This window comes from Oncorhynchus masou, chromosome 33, assembly GCF_036934945.1.
Source record: "Oncorhynchus masou masou isolate Uvic2021 chromosome 33, UVic_Omas_1.1, whole genome shotgun sequence".
Taxonomy (NCBI): Eukaryota; Metazoa; Chordata; class Actinopteri; order Salmoniformes; family Salmonidae; genus Oncorhynchus; species Oncorhynchus masou.
Window position 1 is genome coordinate 29495430 of NC_088244.1, and position 19133 is coordinate 29514562.

Genomic DNA, 19133 nt, shown 5'->3' on the forward strand with positions numbered 1-19133 from the left:
TGCGCAGCACGTCTGCAATGTAGGTGACCTGAAACGCCAACCGTGGTTTAGTTCAAGAGGGTCGGCCTGAGCTGGCGCAGTGCGGACTCGATGACAAAATATCGCGTGTATCTGTTGTGTTCACCACCTGTTGTTTGATAGTTGCATCTTAATTACAGATGAATTGATCTATTACGAAAACTAAAACAAATAGTTGACCGTTTTAGGTGTGACCTCCGAGTTGGCAGATTATGTCGCTACATCGACCCTCGTGAATTGGCCATGGGTTGACGTATGCTGCGATCAAAACAACTGGAAACTCGGATATATCCGACTTCCAAATTCAATTCGTTCACGGTAACTGGGATCTCTGGGGGAAAAAAACGAGATCCAACTGGGAAACATATTATGAACGGTCATCCAACTCGGAATTCCAACTCGGGAACCTTCGTAGAGTTTCGACTTTCCGACCTGAAAATCACTGACGTCATGATTTGAAGTCTTGTTTGTTCGGAATTCTCAGTTGTCTTGAACGCACCATTATGCCGCGTTCAAAACAATTAGGAATTCGGCAAAATACGCGGTCAAAACATGACATCCGTGATCTTCCGGTCGGAAAGTCTGAGCGATAGAAAGAGGCCCAAGTTCCCGATGTGGAATTCCGAGTTTGATGACCGTTTTAAATAATCAAAAATCCCAGTCGGAGCTCGTTTTTTCCCCGAGTTCCCGGTTGTTTTGAACGCACTGACCTCAGAGATTTCCGAGTTCCCTGTTGGTTTGAACGCGGCATCAGTCGTAGATTTGTCACTGTCATGCGCATTTGGGTTGTTGTTTAGTTTTTTTATGACAGGTTGAGGCCTCGGACTAAATTAGAAAAGGTACCCTGTCCCTTGTCAGGGAAATCCGCGATGGAGGGCATGGAATTGGATCTGGACCCGGAGCTTATGCAGAAATTCAGCTGCATGGGCACCACCGATAAAGACATCCTCATAGCCGAGTTTCAGAGACTGCTTGGGTTTCAACTGAACCCCGCTGGATGCGCCTTCTTCCTGGACATGACCAATTGGTGAGCTCGGGGACTTGTGGCCTCTCTGTGTTTGCTAATGCTAACTTAGATAGCTACGGTAGAGGATTGAGCTAGTTAGTTAGCTGTATGACGAATAGTCAGCCAACAATTTGTTTGTGATTTTCTTTTTATTTACAATTCAACGAGCAAAACATATGATTTTTTGTGTCTATTCTTAATGTAAAATGTAATTAATTGGATTGTCATTTGGATTGCTAGCTAGCTAACTGGCTAATTAGCTACAGCCAGGATAGTCCTTCCTTCAATGAAAAATCATTGACAGGTGTGGGTCTATTTACGATCATTCTATAACGTTATTGTGGAACGTGTAAATTTCATATCTTTATTTTGTACAGCTATGTTACCGTCAGACTAATTATAATGTCTGGAGAGGGTCTTGAGTTAACGTTGAATTAACGCATCTTTAGCAAGAGTAGTCATCATATCGAGCTAGGCAAATACAACCAATGAGGCTCGTTTGTCCACTCTGATTTTATTTTTCAGCAATACATTTCTTTCCACATGAAAGTGTCCAGGCATCACAAGACCACGGTCTGGGTCACAACAAGGTTCCAAGCATAGAATTAGAATACTAGAAGGAACATAATTGTTATTATGACCTAGGTCACAATAAGGTTAAGTGCATGATTTGTTATTATTTTACTAGGCAAGCCAGTTAAGAACAAATTCTTATTTTCATTGACGGCCTAGGAACAGTGGGTTAACTGCAGAACAACAGATTTGTACCTTGTCAGCTCGGATTCGAACTTGAAACCTTTCGGTTACTAGTCCAACACTCTAACCACTAGGCTACCCTGCTACACATTATGACAGTATAAAAGATCAAGTGGTTAGGGAGAGTATAGATCAGCCATGGCCTGCCAGTGCTGTGATAAAATTAATCTTATTGTTATATGCACAGCATGTTTGTTAGCCAGCCAGTTTAAAGGTGTAATATGCAGAAATTGCTCTGCCATTTCCTGGTTGCTAAAATGCTAATAGTTAGCCACATTTCAGTATATGTAACAAAAGAAGCAGTCACTATGTAGAGAATCATTTTACCATTTAAACTGCTGTGAAATATTTTTTCCATAACCAACATTTATTTCTTTATTATTCAGCTGTTTGAAACTGGTGTTCAAAGCCAAAAGTAAAATACCCCCAAAAACTAAACTTAAGAATGGGTGGCATAGAAATAGCGTACATAGAACAGATCTTCCGCTTCTTGGACTTGCTTTCAATGAGAATGACAGATCTATAACCCACTTTTTTATGTGAATTTGGTAGTTGCCCAAAAAGTTACATATTGTGTCTTTAAGGCTGTGTCGAGACTTGACAGTTCATGCAGCTTTAGTATTCTGATCATAGAGTTCTGATCATGGAATTCCAAATGTATCATGCATCTACAAATACATTTAAATGTCCCCCGTGCCCACAGTGTGTTCGGATTCCCTTTTTCAAATGCCAGTATGCATTCTACAAACATTGGAGTAGGCAAAATATGATAACACAACATAATAGTTTGGCCTGCAAACTATTATGACCCATCTATGGAAAGGTGAGTTTTTCATGAAGACGTTCATGTCGCTCAAAGACACCCACAAGACTCGCCTGAAGATAGCCCTATACAAGAAAAATATGGTAGTTTAGCTGTGAGGGGAACGGCACCGCAGTACCTCCAGGCTCTGATCAGGCCCTACACCCAAGCAAGGGCACTGCGTTCATCCACCTCTGGCCTGCTCGCCTCCCTACCACTGAGGAAGTACAGTTCCCGCTCAGCCCAGTCAAAACTGTTCGCTGCTCTGGCCCCCCCAATGGTGGAACAAACTCCCTCACGAAGCCAGGACAGCGGAGTCAATCACCACCTTCCGGAGACACCGGAAACCCCACCTCTTCAAGGAATACCTAGGATAGGATAAGTAATCCTTCTCACCCCCCTCCCCCTTAATGATTTAGATGCACTATTGTAAAGTGGCTGTTCCACTGGATGTCAGAAGGTGAATTCACCAATTTGTAAGTCGCTCTGGATAAGAGCGTCTGCTAAATGACTTAAATGTAAATGTAAATGTTTAGTGCCTAAAAAAAAGCATGTTAAATATGTATACATTTTTTAAAAGTAGTTTCCTGGTCTTTCTTATCTTTCAGATAAAGGACAGACACAACTTCCTTTTTAATATTTATTGGGACTAGCTATTTTTCCACGTATGAATCTGTTGTTCAATGCATTTCTATGGACTAATAGCAGTAAGGCTATTAATAAATAGTAATTTGGTTATTTCTTTATACCCAAGGTGTCAAAATCAAATGGCAAAATGATCTTTGGTGTCGCCATCTTAAAACAATTCCATATGTTAGTTAAGTGGAACCCTCCCCCAGGCTTAGACACTAGAGGAGTCATTGGATGAAGACGTCTTCTATACGGAGGAGTTTTGTTAAGAGCCACGGCTTATTCTGAACATTTGGAAGCATAAGGACCTTTCATATCAGCAAGAAATCATTTTCAAAAGGTTAAATTGATACACCCCTTTATAGAGTTAGTGTTCCCACATGGCCATATCCCCACGTTACAGCGCATGTTTACGGAAGACAGAGGGACCACCTGTGATAACTAATTATCTAGCATGCTCCGAACACCTGTGTGTAACAGAAGGCCACTAGTTTTCCTGAAAAATATTGTTGGTTGCAACTGTGATAAAGCCGGTTACGACCGTGAACAGTAAGTGTATATTTAGCATTTGTGAAATTATGTTTATGTGATATGAAAGTAAAGGGCTTTGTTTCTTGAACCGTATCACAATTGAGAATCGTTTCACATTCAGATTGAGTGTTTTCTGCCAGAGCCAGTCTACCTTTGAAAAGAATATATATCTTCCTTGGACCTTAAGGATTACTCCATTTATGGTCTATCTACATATATTTTAGATGTCAAAGTTAGACCTATAAATAGTTTATACAATCATTTTAGGTTGACAATATATTGCACACTTTATCAGATGCCTTTATTTTCCTGCGTAAGTAAAGCAGGAAATTCATCTCCAATGCCTCTACTGCCATTCATTCCAATTAGACTGGTTTGGATTTCTCCCTGACCACCACAATGGCTTCCATTTTCATACCATTCTGGAACTTTGAGGGGTTATGACATAGTACTTGAATAGGATCTCTATGGTTCCAAGACCCTCCTTTAGATCATGGGTACGTGCGCAGTCAGCATGTGGTGCAGTCAGCATGTTGTGCAGTTCAAGTTTCACATGCAGCAATGTTGCAGGTGGAAGGTTTGCCCTCACACAGCAGTGTTCTGTTACTGGACAGTTTATCTTCCATGGTTGTGAACGTTATAACCCCATTCATTGACTATTACATTTGTACAGTTTTGCGTCGCTATTGACTATGGCTAGTTAACTAACAACATACTACTGCATCGTGGCAAATGGGCATTCGAAGGCCTTGATTTGTAATCACGTGAGACTATGTATTTGCACTGTCTAAAATGTGGAACTGCTGCACTCACATATGACAGTAGGTATATTGCTGTACATTCAGCTTGCAGCATTTCTGTAGTGTTGCTCTGAGGAACATGCATAATTCTAAAGGTCAATGTCCACTAAAATACATCTGGCCAAATTGTATGAGCAAGGAACATTTTGAAAGGGACTAAAAAACCTTCTCAGAGAATGTAATTCCTGTTGACCAGCTTGTTAGTTAGTAAAATCCTTTAGGGGTGGTGGATCAGTGGGCTTGGTGTCAGTGAGCTTGGCTTCAGTGGGCTTGGCTCCCTGTCCTTATCAGAGTGTGTCAGGGGGAGGGATCCAAGAAGCAATACAAGTTACCACGGCAGTGGAAATTTTAAATTAAAGGCACAAGATTGCACCTTTGACTTAAACCATTTTATTCCATGAGGAGCATAGGTTATCCATAAATCATCTCCACGCACTCTGTTTTTGGCCAGTTCCTCAAGATTGGTCCTTTAAAACCCCCCTATAGTCGATGTCCATGCCCCCGCATAATTAAACAATCCCCATTTAAAAATCCATCAGTTTAAGCTAGATATATCGGTTTTTGCATTGGATGTGTCTCAATCCACCGTATCTGCCAATGTCGCACTTCCGCATCCGCGGTGAAAGGTGACCGCTAGAGTGGTGTTTGTCAGACCATGAGACATCCCGGAAATCAGTCTTCTCACAAAATCGTCTGTAGCGTCCGAATGGTTTGGCCTAGAAAAACCTCTCCATGGAAAGATGACTGTTTCAACTGTTCTGCCTGCAACTATGGAACCCTGACCTGTTCACCGGACGTGCTACCTGTCCCAGACCTACTGTTTTCAACTCTCTAGAGACAGCAGAAGCAGTAGAGATACTCTCAATGATCGGCTATGAAAAGCCAAATGACATTTACTCCTGAGGTGCTGACTTGTTGCACCCTCGACAACTACTGTGATTATTATTATTTGACCATGCTGGTCATTTATGAACATTTGAACATCTTGGCCATGTTGTGTTATAATCTCCACCCGGCACAGCCAGAAGAGGACTGGCCACCTCTCATAGCCTGGTTCCTCTCTAGGTTTCTTCCTTGGTTTGGACCTTTCTAGGGAGTTTTTCCTAGCCACTGTCCTTCTGCACCTGCATTGCTTTAGGCTGGGTTTCTGTACAGCACTTTGATATATCAGCGGATGTAAGCAGGGCTATATAAATAAATTTCACCTTTTAGCCTTGATGACAGCTTTGCACACTCTTGGCATTCTCTGAAACAGCTTCATGAGGTAGTCACCTGGAATGCATTTCAATTAACAGGTGTGCCTTCTTAAAAGTTCATTTGTGGAATTTCATTTGCATTTGAGACAATCAGTTGAGGTGGCATACAGAAGATAGCAGTATATGGTAAAATACTTTACTTTTAGACATAGTCAGTCAATCTGGAAAATGTCAAGAACTTTGAAAGTTTCTTCAAGTGCAGTCGCCAAAACCATCAAGTGCTATGATGAAACTGACTCTCGTGAGGACCGCCAAAGAAAATAAAGATCCAGAGTTACCTCTGCTGCAGAGGATAAGTTCATTAGAGTTAATTGCACCTCAGATTGCAGCCCAAATAAATGTTTCATAGAGTTCAAGTAACAGACACATCTCAAAATCAACTGTTCGTGAATCAGGCCTTCCTTCATGGTAAAATTGCCATTTAAGAAAACACTACTAAAGGACACCAATAAGAAGAAGAGACTTCCTTGTGCCAAGAAACACGAGCAATGGACATTGGACCGGTGGAAATCTGCCCTTTTTGTTTTGATGATTCCAAATGTGAGATTTTTGGTTCCAACTGCCGTGTCTTCGTGAGACGCAGAGTAGGTGAACGGATGATCACCGCATGTGTAGTTCCCATCGTGAAGCATGGAAAAATAAAAGCAGCCAACAAGTGCTCAGCATATGTGGGAACTCCTTCAAGACTGTTGGAAAAGCATTCCAGGTGAAGCTGATTGTGAGAATGCCAAGAGTGTGCAAAGCTGTCAAGGCAAAGAGTGGCTACTTTGAAGAATATCAAATATTAAATATATTTTGATGTTTAACACTTAATATTTAGTCACTACATGATTCCATGTGTTATTTAATAGTTTTGATGTCTTCACTGTTATTCTACAATGTAGAAAATAGTCAAAATAAAGAGAAACCCTGGAATGAGTAGGTGTGTCCAGATTTTTGACTAGTGCTGTACATGTTTTGCTCTAGGACGCCCACAGGCATCACAAAAGTCGTCTGAAGGCCCCCAGTACCAGTTGAAAATAATGAATGAAAGTGTATATATGAAGTGTTTTTATTTCCAACATTAAATGCATATAAAAACATTTTAAAATAAATTCAAAGCTGCTTTCTTATATCTCTCAGATAAACTTCCTTTTTAGATTTTTTTTTTTTGGGGGGGGACTATCTGTTAAATGTTGTGAATTTACTATGCAATGTGTTTTTATGGGCTAATAGCAGTAGGCCAAATTTTAAGTTTTTAATCAAAAAAATGTTTTTATGTACTTCAAGGGGTCTTATTAAAATTCAAGACAGGGTTTAGTCTGTAGATTAAAGTTGCAATATGCAGAAATCGTTCTGCCATTTCATGGTTGCAAAACTTTGGATAGTTTGACTAATTTCAGTTTATATGACAAAACAAGCAATGTGTAGAGAATCATTGTGCCATCTTAACCGCTGTGAAATATATATTTTCAATAACCAAAAATGTTGCATTTTCAGCTGTTTGAAGCTGATGTACAAAACCGACTGTAAAAGACGCAAAAGCAAAACTGTGCAACGCAAGACAAAAAAATGACAAAGGTTTGAGTGAGAGGAGAGAGGATTAACTGGTGTCCAAATGGCCACACACCTCTCCCAAAGTGTGCACAGTTCCTGAGTCATTTCAATGCACTTTGAATCAGAGTATTCAACTATGAGATTCTTTTATTTTTTAGCTCTATTAGCTGTGCCGTGTTAGGAACTAAAACAAGTACACTTATAGTTGTTTTTATTTGGAACACAATCCTGCATCCCCGCCATAACATTTATGTTGCTGTTTATCCAATCCAAAAACAACCCATTTATAAATTGCAATCTGGGTTAGGTGAGCATCATTTGAAAGCTTGTTCTATTGCCATGACTAACTAATAATTAATTCACATAGGATTTGTGGTATGTTGCCTGAAAAATAATTGGGCAATGTAAATATGGTCCCCTTTCAAACAGCCACATTTTGACCACATTCTTATTGGCATTCGCCTTTTATCATCACTCTAGCTACTGCAAAGTCATGAACCCCGCCTATTTATAAAATGTATCTTCTTAAAATCAGATTTTTAACTTAACCTTAACCACACTTCTAACCTTATTTTTAACCCGAACCTTAAATTAAGACCAAAAAGCGTTGTTTTTTTTCCCCCCAAGAATTTGTACAATATAGCCAATTTTGACTTTGTATTTGTGGTAACTAGTGGAAACCCAACTGAGCAAGAGACATTCAAATTAGGCAGAGCCACAAAGTAAAAATATTATAAAAAATAATTAAAACAAACATTAGCTTGTGCCTCAACACAATCCTGTCTCGATGCTCTACGGACAATTCCTTTGACCTCATGGCTTGGTTTTTGCTCTGACATGGACTGTCAACTACGGGACCTTATCTAGACAGGTGTGTACTTTTCCAAATCATGTCCAATCAGTTGAATTTACCACAGGTGGTCTCCAATCACGTTGTAGAAACATCAAGGATGACCAATGGAATAAGTATGCACCTGAGCTCAATTTCGAGTCTCATAGCAAAGGGTCTGAATACTTATGTAAATAAGGTATTTCTGGTTTTAATTTAATACAAAAGCAAACATTTCAAAACATGTTTTCACTGTGTAATAATGGGGTATTGTGTGTAGATTTCAAAAAATTATATTTAGTCCATTTTAGAATAAGGCTGTAACAAAATTTGGAAAAAGTCAATGGGTAGGAATACTTTCCGAAGGCACTCCACCAGTCAGGCCTTTATGGTATGTGTCCAGAATGAAGCCACTCCTCAGTAAAACGCACATGACAGCCCGCTTGGAGTTTGCTAAAAGGTACCTAAAGGACTGACCATGGGAAACAAGATTGAACTATTTGGCCTGAAAGCCAAGTGTCACGTCTGGATGAAACCTGGCACCATCCCTACGGTGAAGCATGGTGGTGGCTGCATCATCTTGTGGGGATGTTTTTCAGAGGTAGGGATTGGGAAAGTAGTCAGGATCGAGGGAAAGCAAAGATATCAGAGAGATCCTTGGTGAAAACCTGCTCCAGAGCTCTCAGGACCTCATACTGGGGTGAAGGTTCACCTTCCAACAGGAAATTGAACCTAAGCACACAGCCAAGACAATGCAAGAGTGACTTCAGGACAAGTCCCTGAATGTCCTTGAGTGGCCCAGCTAGAGCCCGGACTTGAACCCGATCGAACATCTCTGGACAGACCTGAAAATAGCTGTGCAGTGGCGCTCACCATCCAACCTGACAAAGCTTGAGAGGATCTGCAGAGAAGAATGGGAGAACCTCTCCAAATACAGGTGCGCCAAGCTTGTAGCGTCAAACCCAAAAAGACTTGGCTGTAATTGCTACCAAAGGTGCTTCAACAAAGTACTGAGTAACGGTTCTGAACACTTATGTAAATATGATGTATTTTTATATATATATATATATACAGTTGCATTCAGAGGTTTACATACACCTTAACCAAATACATTTAATCTCAGTTTTTCACAATTCCTGACATTTAATCCTAGTAAAAATTCCCAGTCTTAAGTCAGTTAGGATCACCACTTTATTTTAAGAAGGTGAAATGTCAATATTAGTAGAGAGAATTATTTATTTCAGCTTTTAGTTCTTTCATCACATTCCCAGTGGGTCAGATGTTTACATATTAATTTCCTTTTCAATTGTTTAACTTGGGTCAAAATCTTTCGGGTAGCCTTCCACAAGCTTCCCACAATAAGTTTACATTTACATTTAAGTCATTTGGCAGACGCTCTTATCCAGAGCGACTTACAAATTGGTGAATTCAACTTATGACATCCAGTGGAACAGCCACTTTACAATAGTGCATCTAAATCATTTAAGGGGGGGAGGGGTGAGAAGGATTACTTTATCCTATCCTAGGTATTCCTTAAAGAGGTGGGGTTTCAGGTGTCTCCGGAAGGTGGTGATTGACTCCGCTGTCCTGGCGTCGTGAGGGAGTTTGTTCCACCATTGGGGGGCCAGAGCAGCGAACAGTTTTGACTGGGCTGAGCGGGAACTGTACTTCCTCAGTGGTAGGGAGGCGAGCAGGCCAGAGGTGGATGAACGCAGTGCCCTTGTTTGGGTGTAGGGCCTGATCAGAGCCTGGAGGTACTGCGGTGCCGTTCCCCTCACAGCTCCGTAGGCAAGCACCATGGTCTTGTAGCGGATGCGAGCTTCAACTGGAAGCCAGTGGAGAGAGCGGAGGAGCGGGGTGACGTGAGAGAACTTGGGAAGGTTGAACACCAGACGGGCTGCGGCGTTCTGGATGAGTTGTAGGGGTTTAATGGCACAGGCAGGGAGCCCAGCCAACAGCGAGTTGCAGTAATCCAGACGGGAGATGACAAGTGCCTGGATTAGGACCTGCGCCGCTTCCTGTGTGAGGCAGGGTCGTACTCTGCGGATGTTGTAGAGCATGAACCTACAGGAACGGGCCACCGCCTTGATGTTAGTTGAGAACGACAGGGTGTTGTCCAGGATCACGCCAAGGTTCTTAGCGCTCTGGGAGGAGGACACAATGGAGTTGTCAACCGTGATGGCGAGATCATGGAACGGGCAGTCCTTCCCGGGAGGAAGAGCAGCTCCGTCTTGCCGAGGTTCAGCTTGAGGTGGTGATCCGTCATCCACACTGATATGCCTGCCAGACATGCAGAGATGCGATTCGCCACCTGGTCATCAGAAGGGGAAAGGAGAAGATTAATTGTGTGTCGTCTGCATAGCAATGATAGGAGAGACCATGTGAGGTTATGACAGAGCCAAGTGACTTGGTGTATAGCGAGAATAGGAGAGGGCCTAGAACAGAGCCCTGGGGGACACCAGTGGTGAGAGCGCGTGGCGAGGAGACAGATTCTCGCCACGCCACCTGGTAGGAGCGACCTGTCAGGTAGGATGCAATCCAAGCGTGGGCCGCGCCGGAGATGCCCAACTCGGAGAGGGTGGAGAGGAGGATCTGATGGTTCACAGTATCGAAGGCAGCCGATAGGTCTAGAAGGATGAGAGCAGAGGAGAGAGAGTTAGCTTTAGCAGTGCGGAGCGCCTCCGTGATACAGAGAAGAGCAGTCTCAGTTGAATGACTAGTCTTGAAACCTGACTGATTTGGATCAAGAAGGTCATTCTGAGAGAGATAGCGGGAGAGCTGGCCAAGGACGGCACGTTCAAGAGTTTTGGAGAGAAAAGAAAGAAGGGATACTGGTCTGTAGTTGTTGTCATCGGAGGGATCGAGTGTAGGTTTTTTCAGAAGGGGTGCAACTCTCGCTCTCTTGAAGACTGAAGGGACGTAGCCAGCGGTCAGGGATGAGTTGATGAGGTAAGGGAGAAGGTCTCCGGAAATGGTCTGGAGAAGAGAGAAGGGGATAGGGTCAAGCGGGCAGGTTGTTGGGCGGCCGGCCGTCACAAGAAGCGAGATTTCATCTGGAGAGAGAGGGGAGAAAGAGGTCAGAGCACAGGGTAGGGCAGTGTGAGCAGAACCAGCGGTGTCGTTTGACTTAGCAAACGAGGATCGGATGTCGTCGACCTTCTTTTCAAAATGGTTGACGAAGTCATCTGCAGAGAGGGAGGAGGGGGGGGGGGGAGGAGAAGGTGGCAAAGAGCTTCCTAGGGTTAGAGGCAGATGCTTGGAATTTAGAGTGGTAGAAAGTGGCTTTAGCAGCAGAGACAGAGGAGGAAAATGTAGAGAGGAGGGAGTGAAAGGATGCCAGGTCCGCAGGGAGGCGAGTTTTCCTCCATTTCCGCTCGGCTGCCCGGAGCCCTGTTGGGGGAATTTTGGCTCATTCCCCTGACAGAGCTGGTGTAACTGAGTCAGGTTTGTAGGCCTCCTTGCTCATGCACACTTTTTCAGTTCTTGCCAAAAATGTTCTATGGGATTAAGATCAGGGCTTTGTGATGGCCCCTCCAATACATTGACTTTGTTGTCCTTAAGCCATTTGCCACAACTTCGGAAGTATGCTTGGGGTCATTGTGACTTAAATGTAATGTAATGTAATGTAAATGATTGTCCATTTTGGAAGACCCATTTGAGACCAAGCTTTAACTTCCTGACTGATGTCTTGAGATGTTGCTTCAAAATATCCTCAACATTTTCCTGCCTCATGATGCCATTCATTTTGTGAAGTCCACCAAGTCCCTCCTGCAGCAAAGCACCCCACAACATGATGCTGCCACCCCCATGCTTCACGGTTGGGATGGTGTTATTCGGCTTGCAAGCCTCCCCCTTTTTCCTCCAAACATAACGATGGTCATTATGGCCAAACAATTTTATTTTTGTTTCATCAGACCAGAGGACATTTCTCCAAAAAGTAGGATCTTTGTCCCCATGTGCAGTTGCAAACCGTAGTCTGACTTTTTTATGGCGGTTTTGGAGCAGTGGCTTCTTCCTTGCAGAGCGGCCTTTCAGGTTATGTCGATATAGGACTCGTTTTACTGTGGATATAGATACTTTGTACCTGTTTCCTCCAGCATCTTCGCATGGTTCTTTGCTGTTGTTCTGGGATTGATTTCCACTTTTTGCACTAAAGTACGTTCATCTCTTTGAGACAGAACACGTCTCCATCCTAAGCGGTATGATGGCTGCGTTGTCCCATGGTGTTTATACTTGCGTACTATTGTTTGTACAGATAAACGTGATACCTTCAGGCATTTGTAAATTGCTCCCAAGGATGAACCAGACTTGTGGAGGTCTACAAAAAAAATTTTCTGAGGTCTTGGCTGATTTTTTTATTTTTATTTTTCCATGATGTCAAGCAAAGAGGTTTGAAGGTAGGCTTTGAAATATATCCACAGGTACACCTCCAATTGTCTAATTGACATCATTTGTCACGGCTTTAGAAGCTTCTGATATCATTTTCTGGAATTTTCCAAGCTGTTTAAAGGCACAGTCAACTTAGTGTATGTAAACTTCTGACCCACTGGTATTGTGATACAGTGAAATAATCTGTCTGTCAACAATTGTTGGAAAAATGACTTGTGTCATACACAAAGTAGATGTCCTAACCGACTTCCCAAAACTAGTTTGTTAACAAGAAATTTGTGGAGTGGTTGAAACACTTAGGTTGGAGACATTTTATTTATTTATTTATTTATATATATGTTACGGATTTGCACAACGTACACTACCGCTCAAAAGTTTGGGGTCAGTTAGAAATGTCCTTGTTTTTGAAAGAAAATAACTTATTCTAATGGACAAAAATAACATCAAATTGATTAGAAATACAGTGTAGACATTGTTAATGTTGTGTAAATTACTATTGTAGCTGGAAACGGCTGAATTATTTTAAAATATATTTTTTTAGGAAATATCTACATAGTGGGCCTCTGTACGCCTATCAGCAACCATCACTCCTGTGTTTCAATGGCACGTTGTTAGCTAATCCAAGTTTATCATTTTAAAAGGCTAATTGGTCTTTAGAAAACCCCTTTGCAATTAGCACAGCTGAAAACTGTTGTTCTGATTTAAAGAAGCGATAAAACTTTCCTTCTTTTGACTAGTTGAGTATCTGGAGCATCGACATTTGTGGGTTCGATTACAAGCTTAAAATGAACAGAAACAAATAACTTTCTTCTGAAACTCGTCAGTCTATTCTTGTTCTGAGAAATGAAGGCTATTCCATGCGCGAAATTGCCAAGAAACTGAAGATCTCATACAACGCTGTGTACTACTCCCTTCACAGAACAGCGCAAACTGTCTCAAACCAGAATAGAAAAAGGAGTGGGAGGCCCCGGTGCACAACTGAGCAAGAGGACAAGTACATTAGGGAGTCTAGTTTGAGAAACAGACGCCTCAAAAGTCCTCAACTGGTAGCTTCATTATATAGTACCCGCAAAACACCAGTCTCGACGTCAACAGTGAAGAGGCGACTCCGGGATGTTGGCCTTCTAGCCATTGAAGAGGAGTGGGACAACATTCCACAGGCCACAATCAACAGCCTGATCAACTCTATGTGAAGGAAATGTGTCTCGCTGCATGAGGCAAATGGTGGTCACACCAAATACAAACTGTTTTTCAGATCCACGCCCCTCTTTTTAAAAATGTTTTTTTATCTGTGACCAACAGATACATATCTGTATTCCCAGTCATGTGAAATCCATAGATTAGGGCCTAATGAATTTGTTTCAATTGACTGATTTCCTTATAGGAACTGTAACTCAGTAAAATCATTGAAATTTTTGCATTTTATATTTTTGTTCAGTATACTTTTAGTGTACTGGGTTTACTATGTTACGTCTAGTCTCTGAGACCAGGCAGAATTCAGGCACTTATGTGCCCAAATCTGCCAGTTTCAACCCGTATAGGGGTATGTGTGTAACGGGTTAAGTTTTCTTCAAACACGCCTTCCTTTATTTTAAATATTATATTTTTGCTTGATTTCCTCCTCTTTTCAACCTCCACCCTTTGCACCAAAACGGGGATAGTTGTGTTCTACTAACTGATATCCATTTCTTTCCCCCATTTTTACATCTCTCATAGGAACTTACAAGCAGCCATCGGAGCCTACTATGACTTTGAAAGCCCCAACATCAATGCACCATGCATGTCTTTTGTTGGGGATGTGACGATCGGTGAGGGAGAGTCTGTTCCCCCTGACACGCCATTCACTAAGACGTGGAGGATACAGAACACAGGTTGGTTGAAGTGAAAAGACCCTTTAGGAGCTGTGACTAAAATCACAACCTAACAAGCTACTGATCGTTACTGCGGCTGGCAATTGAGGTAATGGTTTATCAATTTCATCATGTGTAATTTGTTTGTTTGTCTCTCACAGGAGCAGAGTCATGGCCCCCCGGGGTATGTCTGAAGTATGTTGGAGGGGACCAATTTGGTCATGTGAACATGGTGATGGTGCGCTCATTAGACCCCCAGGAGATGGCTGATGTCAGTGTGCAGATGCGTAGCCCGGCGGCTCCTGGCATGTACCAGGGCCAGTGGAGGATGAGCACAGCCACAGGACTCTTCTATGGGGGTGAGCAACTTTATTTAGCAGTCAACTGTTATAACTGTTTAGCACCGATTTTAATAAACCACCTGTAAATGTATTTGTTTAAACCACTCAAACCTTTTTCACATCCTCTAGAAAGTATACTTTGATGTAACGTGTTACCGCAGTCTAATGTTGAATCCACCAAAGGCAATGCTTTCATCACTTGAATACATTGAAGGTCTAATGCTTCTACCAGGTGTAGTTTTCTAAAAACCTTTCCCCCGGGGGAGTGTTAACATGATTCTCTCCCCACTGTAGATATGATCTGGGTGATCCTCAGCGTGGAGGTGGGAGGCCTCCTGGGTGTGACGCAGCAGCTGTCTTCCTTCCAGGCCGAGTTTAACACCCAGCCTGCCCGCAACGTGGAGGGAGACTACAACCCCTTCGCCTCTCCACAGAAACACGCCGGTAGCAACGAAAACAGTCACCGTGACGACAGCGGTCTCAAGGACCCCGCGGACACCTGGGAGGGTGGCCCGGACCAAATGCAGCAAGAGCAAAATGGACTGTCACAAAACTCTGTGAATATAGCAACAAACGGTCTCCAAAGCAACTTATCAGTAGTGACTTACAGCCAGGTAAGGCCTATATGGAGCAACAATAAACTTCTTAGGGATACACTTCAATGTTTAATATACTATAGTTCATCAGTATTACCAGAACTTTGTATTTATTAATATTTTTCTATATCCACAAGATGTTTCTTTATTTCCCCCCACAGGGTATTCACGGACCCTATCCTTTTGGGCAGTCCTAAGACATGGGAAACATCGTCACAGCCAGGCAGCACTGTGTTCCTGGATTCACATCAACTAATGAGGGAGGATTACCTGTGGCTGGTGGAGTATCCTGAGATTCATATAAACACTTATGCAAAGTCCCACCTCCACTTTACCACAAAACAAACAGAAACCAGAAGACATAGCTGCTCTGTTCTGTCCCAGCATACGACTCAACCAACAACATCCCACATCCAGTGTATGCATGTGTGAATGCTAAGTTAAAAATGAGAGTGCTTACAAATCTTTTTAAAAGCAATGAGAAGTTATTTTTTCTGATCTTTATTTTTTGATTTTAGTTGTCGTGTCTGAATGCAGTTGAGACTACAGTGATGAAAGAAGTATTGTGTGTGTGTTTGCGTGGGTGTGTGTGTTTGCGTGGGTGTGTGTGTTTGCGTGGGTGTGTGTGTTTGCGTGTGTTGTGCAACCTGAAAGAGACAGACTAGGGAGGAAAAGCCATTTATTTTGCGTACTGATCCTCTAGTTCCTAAACTGACTTAAAAATATATAATCTGTTCTCTTCTTACTTTTTTATCCTAATTTCACAGTGTATACTTTTCAGGGACAGGAGAGTAATTCCACAAATTCAGCAGCCTGATATGCATGTATTGTTGTTGATGTTTTCTGGTAACATCAAATGAAGAACAGCTCATTCACATGCATTTCCTGTTCACTATCTGCTGTAGCTTCACTTTGATTATGTTCCTCTGAAAGCTGAGCTACAGTATATCCATCCACTAGAGGGAGGTCTTTATCAAAATTGGAATTGCCCAGTCCTGTAAAAAACATGAACATTTACTCAAAGGATCCTCTATATCAGGGTCAATACATGGAAAGTAGATTTGTATCAGCACCCTGTAGGTTCAATTTGTTTTCATTTGTTCTGTAAGATTGCAGAAGTCCACATGTGGCAAAGCCATGACGTTTCTGGCTTTTATTGTCTTGAGTTGAATGTATTTGCAGAATGTAGAGCTATGTTGTTTTGAAGCATCTTTGCTTATTTTGCCCAAAGATCGTATACATTTGCTTTGAAAAAGGCACAGCTAGATTAATGGTTTGCTAATGATCCTGGGCTTTGGAATAAACTGTTGAGGGAAAATTCTGAATTCACAATTAGTCTCCTCTTGCTCAGACATTAAAATGTTAAACAACTCGTTTGTTAAAATATTTGTTTGTACCAGCAGTCAATTCATTAGTCCCTCAAGAGTCTATGTGAAGAATGTGTGAAAGGTTCTGAACAGTTATTCTGAAAAGTACTTTTTCTCTCATGGCTAACTACCAGGAAGTTTGAAAAGACAGGCTGAGTGGGCAGGGTGCTTTTTTTCATGACCGACAACTAGCCTTGACTGACAGCTCTTTGAAATGCCTATGTCAAGCGACTTGGATGCAGTGAGCGGCGTTGCAATACAATTATCTCAAGCTAACTTGGTAATACATAAAGCAAATCGAATCACATTGAAATTGCATCAATGATATTTGTTTTGGCATGTCTCTTGTGATGGGGTTCACAGCAGCACTGACGGATGTGTTGGCTTGACAACTGCGTTGGCGTTTTAAACGACCCTTCCCCCCCCTTTTGTTCCATGCTGGGTGACACAAATGAATGGGGAAACGTGTCTTTTCCACAGATGAATAGGGTAGACTTTTAATTATATTTGCTGACACCCTACAGTAAAATGTTGGCACCAGTAGAGTAGATATATATATACTAAGCCCCTCCAAACACACTTTTGCCGATGTTGGTTAGAAGGTGATACTTATTTAAATTAGGTAAGACAGTATCATGTTACCATTAGTGTTTTACAATTAGAGTTAAAGTGATGTCCTCTTAATAATGAATCCAAGTGTTTGACATGGGGGAGCGGACCAGTAACTTTATGATCAAACTTTATCATTGTAAAAGCAACAGTCATTTTTCATACTTTGGTCATCATACTTTGATCTGGTTTCATCCAAATATCATTCAATTTCATGAAAAACATGATTTTGACTGTTCAAGACCTTTTAAGTTACTTGCACTAACTGGCTAATCTCTATGCACTGAGTAGTTAACTATCGCTTCTTTTACTATGGCCAGTTGTCTTTATGCTTCAGTTTCATGCCTGGAAGGCTACATGACTTTTATCTTGTATTTGTTATATTTCCATCTGCAACTAGTGAAGACTCTTGACAACCTGGCTACCGAGATGACCTTTTTCAAATATTCACTTTACATAGGGGGGAGTAGGACAACAAACAGCAGCACACTCATTTACCCCCCCAGGGATGACTGTGTACTATGAAAATGTCACAGCAGTATCATTGTCCAGAACCACACCTCTTGTCATGGTTGATCTGCCTCGGTAACAGCATTTGGAAATATCTTGGATCAATTGCATGTGCTCTTGAAACTTATGAAGCATGGTAATGACAAACGTTTCTCCACGTCTTAAAAACAAATGAATACACTGCCCTCTCATCTCCCTGGTTGTGTCTCAAATCACCCCCACTTCCCTTTTTATAGTTCCCTTACTGTATAGGGAATAGGGTACAATACCATTTGGGACACATCCCCATTTTTATCTTTTTCATTTACAATTGGATGTCATGTATGTAATGAGTGATACGTTTGCTTTTTTTTTGGTATGGTAGATTTTTCTTTCTTTGAAGTTTTCAGGGGTCAGAGTGGTGAATGGATGACTTGGTGTTAGAGTTCTACAGCAGCACACTTATGAGACAAAGTCAGAGCAAAGAAATGAAAGCCCCTTTTCTGTATGTTTGAATGAACCTTTGTATAATTAAATTATCACTGAAAACCAAATGCTGGCCGTTTTCTCCATGGTCTTTATTTTTTACATTATCTTGCGTTCACTAGTTTTGCAGTCACTGCACTAATTACATTTCTCTCCAGATTAAATTTTTTAAACGGATCAGATTTAATCATCCACTCAAGACAGGTAGTGGAAATGGATGTCTGTAACATTTACTAAGCAAGCAACTTAAGAATGAATAACTTGCTTTCATTAACTAACTTTTCCTCTACTAATGTCAATAAGCTCTCCAAATCCAAATCATTGCTCAGGTTCCCACAACATTATATAACTGATTACTTTGCACCAAATTGAACAGGGGTTCATTCATAAATGAATTCCAGCCATCAGTCTGGGTGATTGTATCTCATGTGGCATTGATCAACATTTTTGGCATGATTAAATTAAAATACTAAAAATCTTATGAATAGCCAATAAATATCCAGTTAGACAAGGGTATACAAGTAATTATTAGAAGGTAAAGCTACATGGGCCTATGTCTAAGGTATGGGATAGTGAAAAGCTCTGACTGAAACAGCGGGGGATAGCCTCCACATACAGTAGACTAAAACATTTAAGGAGATTCTCGAGAGGTATTAAACAAATTCTGAGATTAGTTTTATTACTGTAATGTAAAGCTGCAAATGTTCTCACGTCTCGAACACTAAGCACACGACCCTCGCCCGAGAGTTGCCCCCCTCCAAGCAGGACAATTTAAACAGAATTGTCTCTTTGAGCTAACACTCCTAAAGTAAATATGTTAATAGCAGAGCAAGGTTTTTGCT

General features: G+C 41.6%; 1 protein-coding gene across 1 annotated transcript; it reads left to right on the forward strand.

The window, feature by feature from the left end:
- The first annotated feature begins 784 nt into the window (after positions 1–784).
- Positions 785–18359, forward strand: LOC135528206 (protein ILRUN-like). The gene is made up of 5 exons (XM_064957128.1): positions 785–1045; positions 14270–14424; positions 14565–14762; positions 15039–15358; positions 15502–18359. The coding sequence occupies exons 1-5, from the start codon at positions 888–890 to the stop codon at positions 15535–15537; spliced, it is 867 nt and encodes a 288-aa protein (XP_064813200.1). The 5' UTR covers positions 785–887; the 3' UTR covers positions 15538–18359.
- The last annotated feature ends 774 nt before the right edge of the window (positions 18360–19133 follow it).

Excerpts from the sequence above, each read along its gene's own strand:
- LOC135528206 (XM_064957128.1), top strand. The coding sequence starts at position 888 with ATGGAGGGCATGGAATTGGATCTGGACCCGGAGCTTATGCAGAAATTC. Across the intron at positions 14,763-15,038 it reads CACAGGACTCTTCTATGGGG|ATATGATCTGGGTGATCCTC; the intron begins GTGAGCAACTTT and ends TCCCCACTGTAG. Across the intron at positions 15,359-15,501 it reads CAGTAGTGACTTACAGCCAG|GGTATTCACGGACCCTATCC; the intron begins GTAAGGCCTATA and ends TTCCCCCCACAG.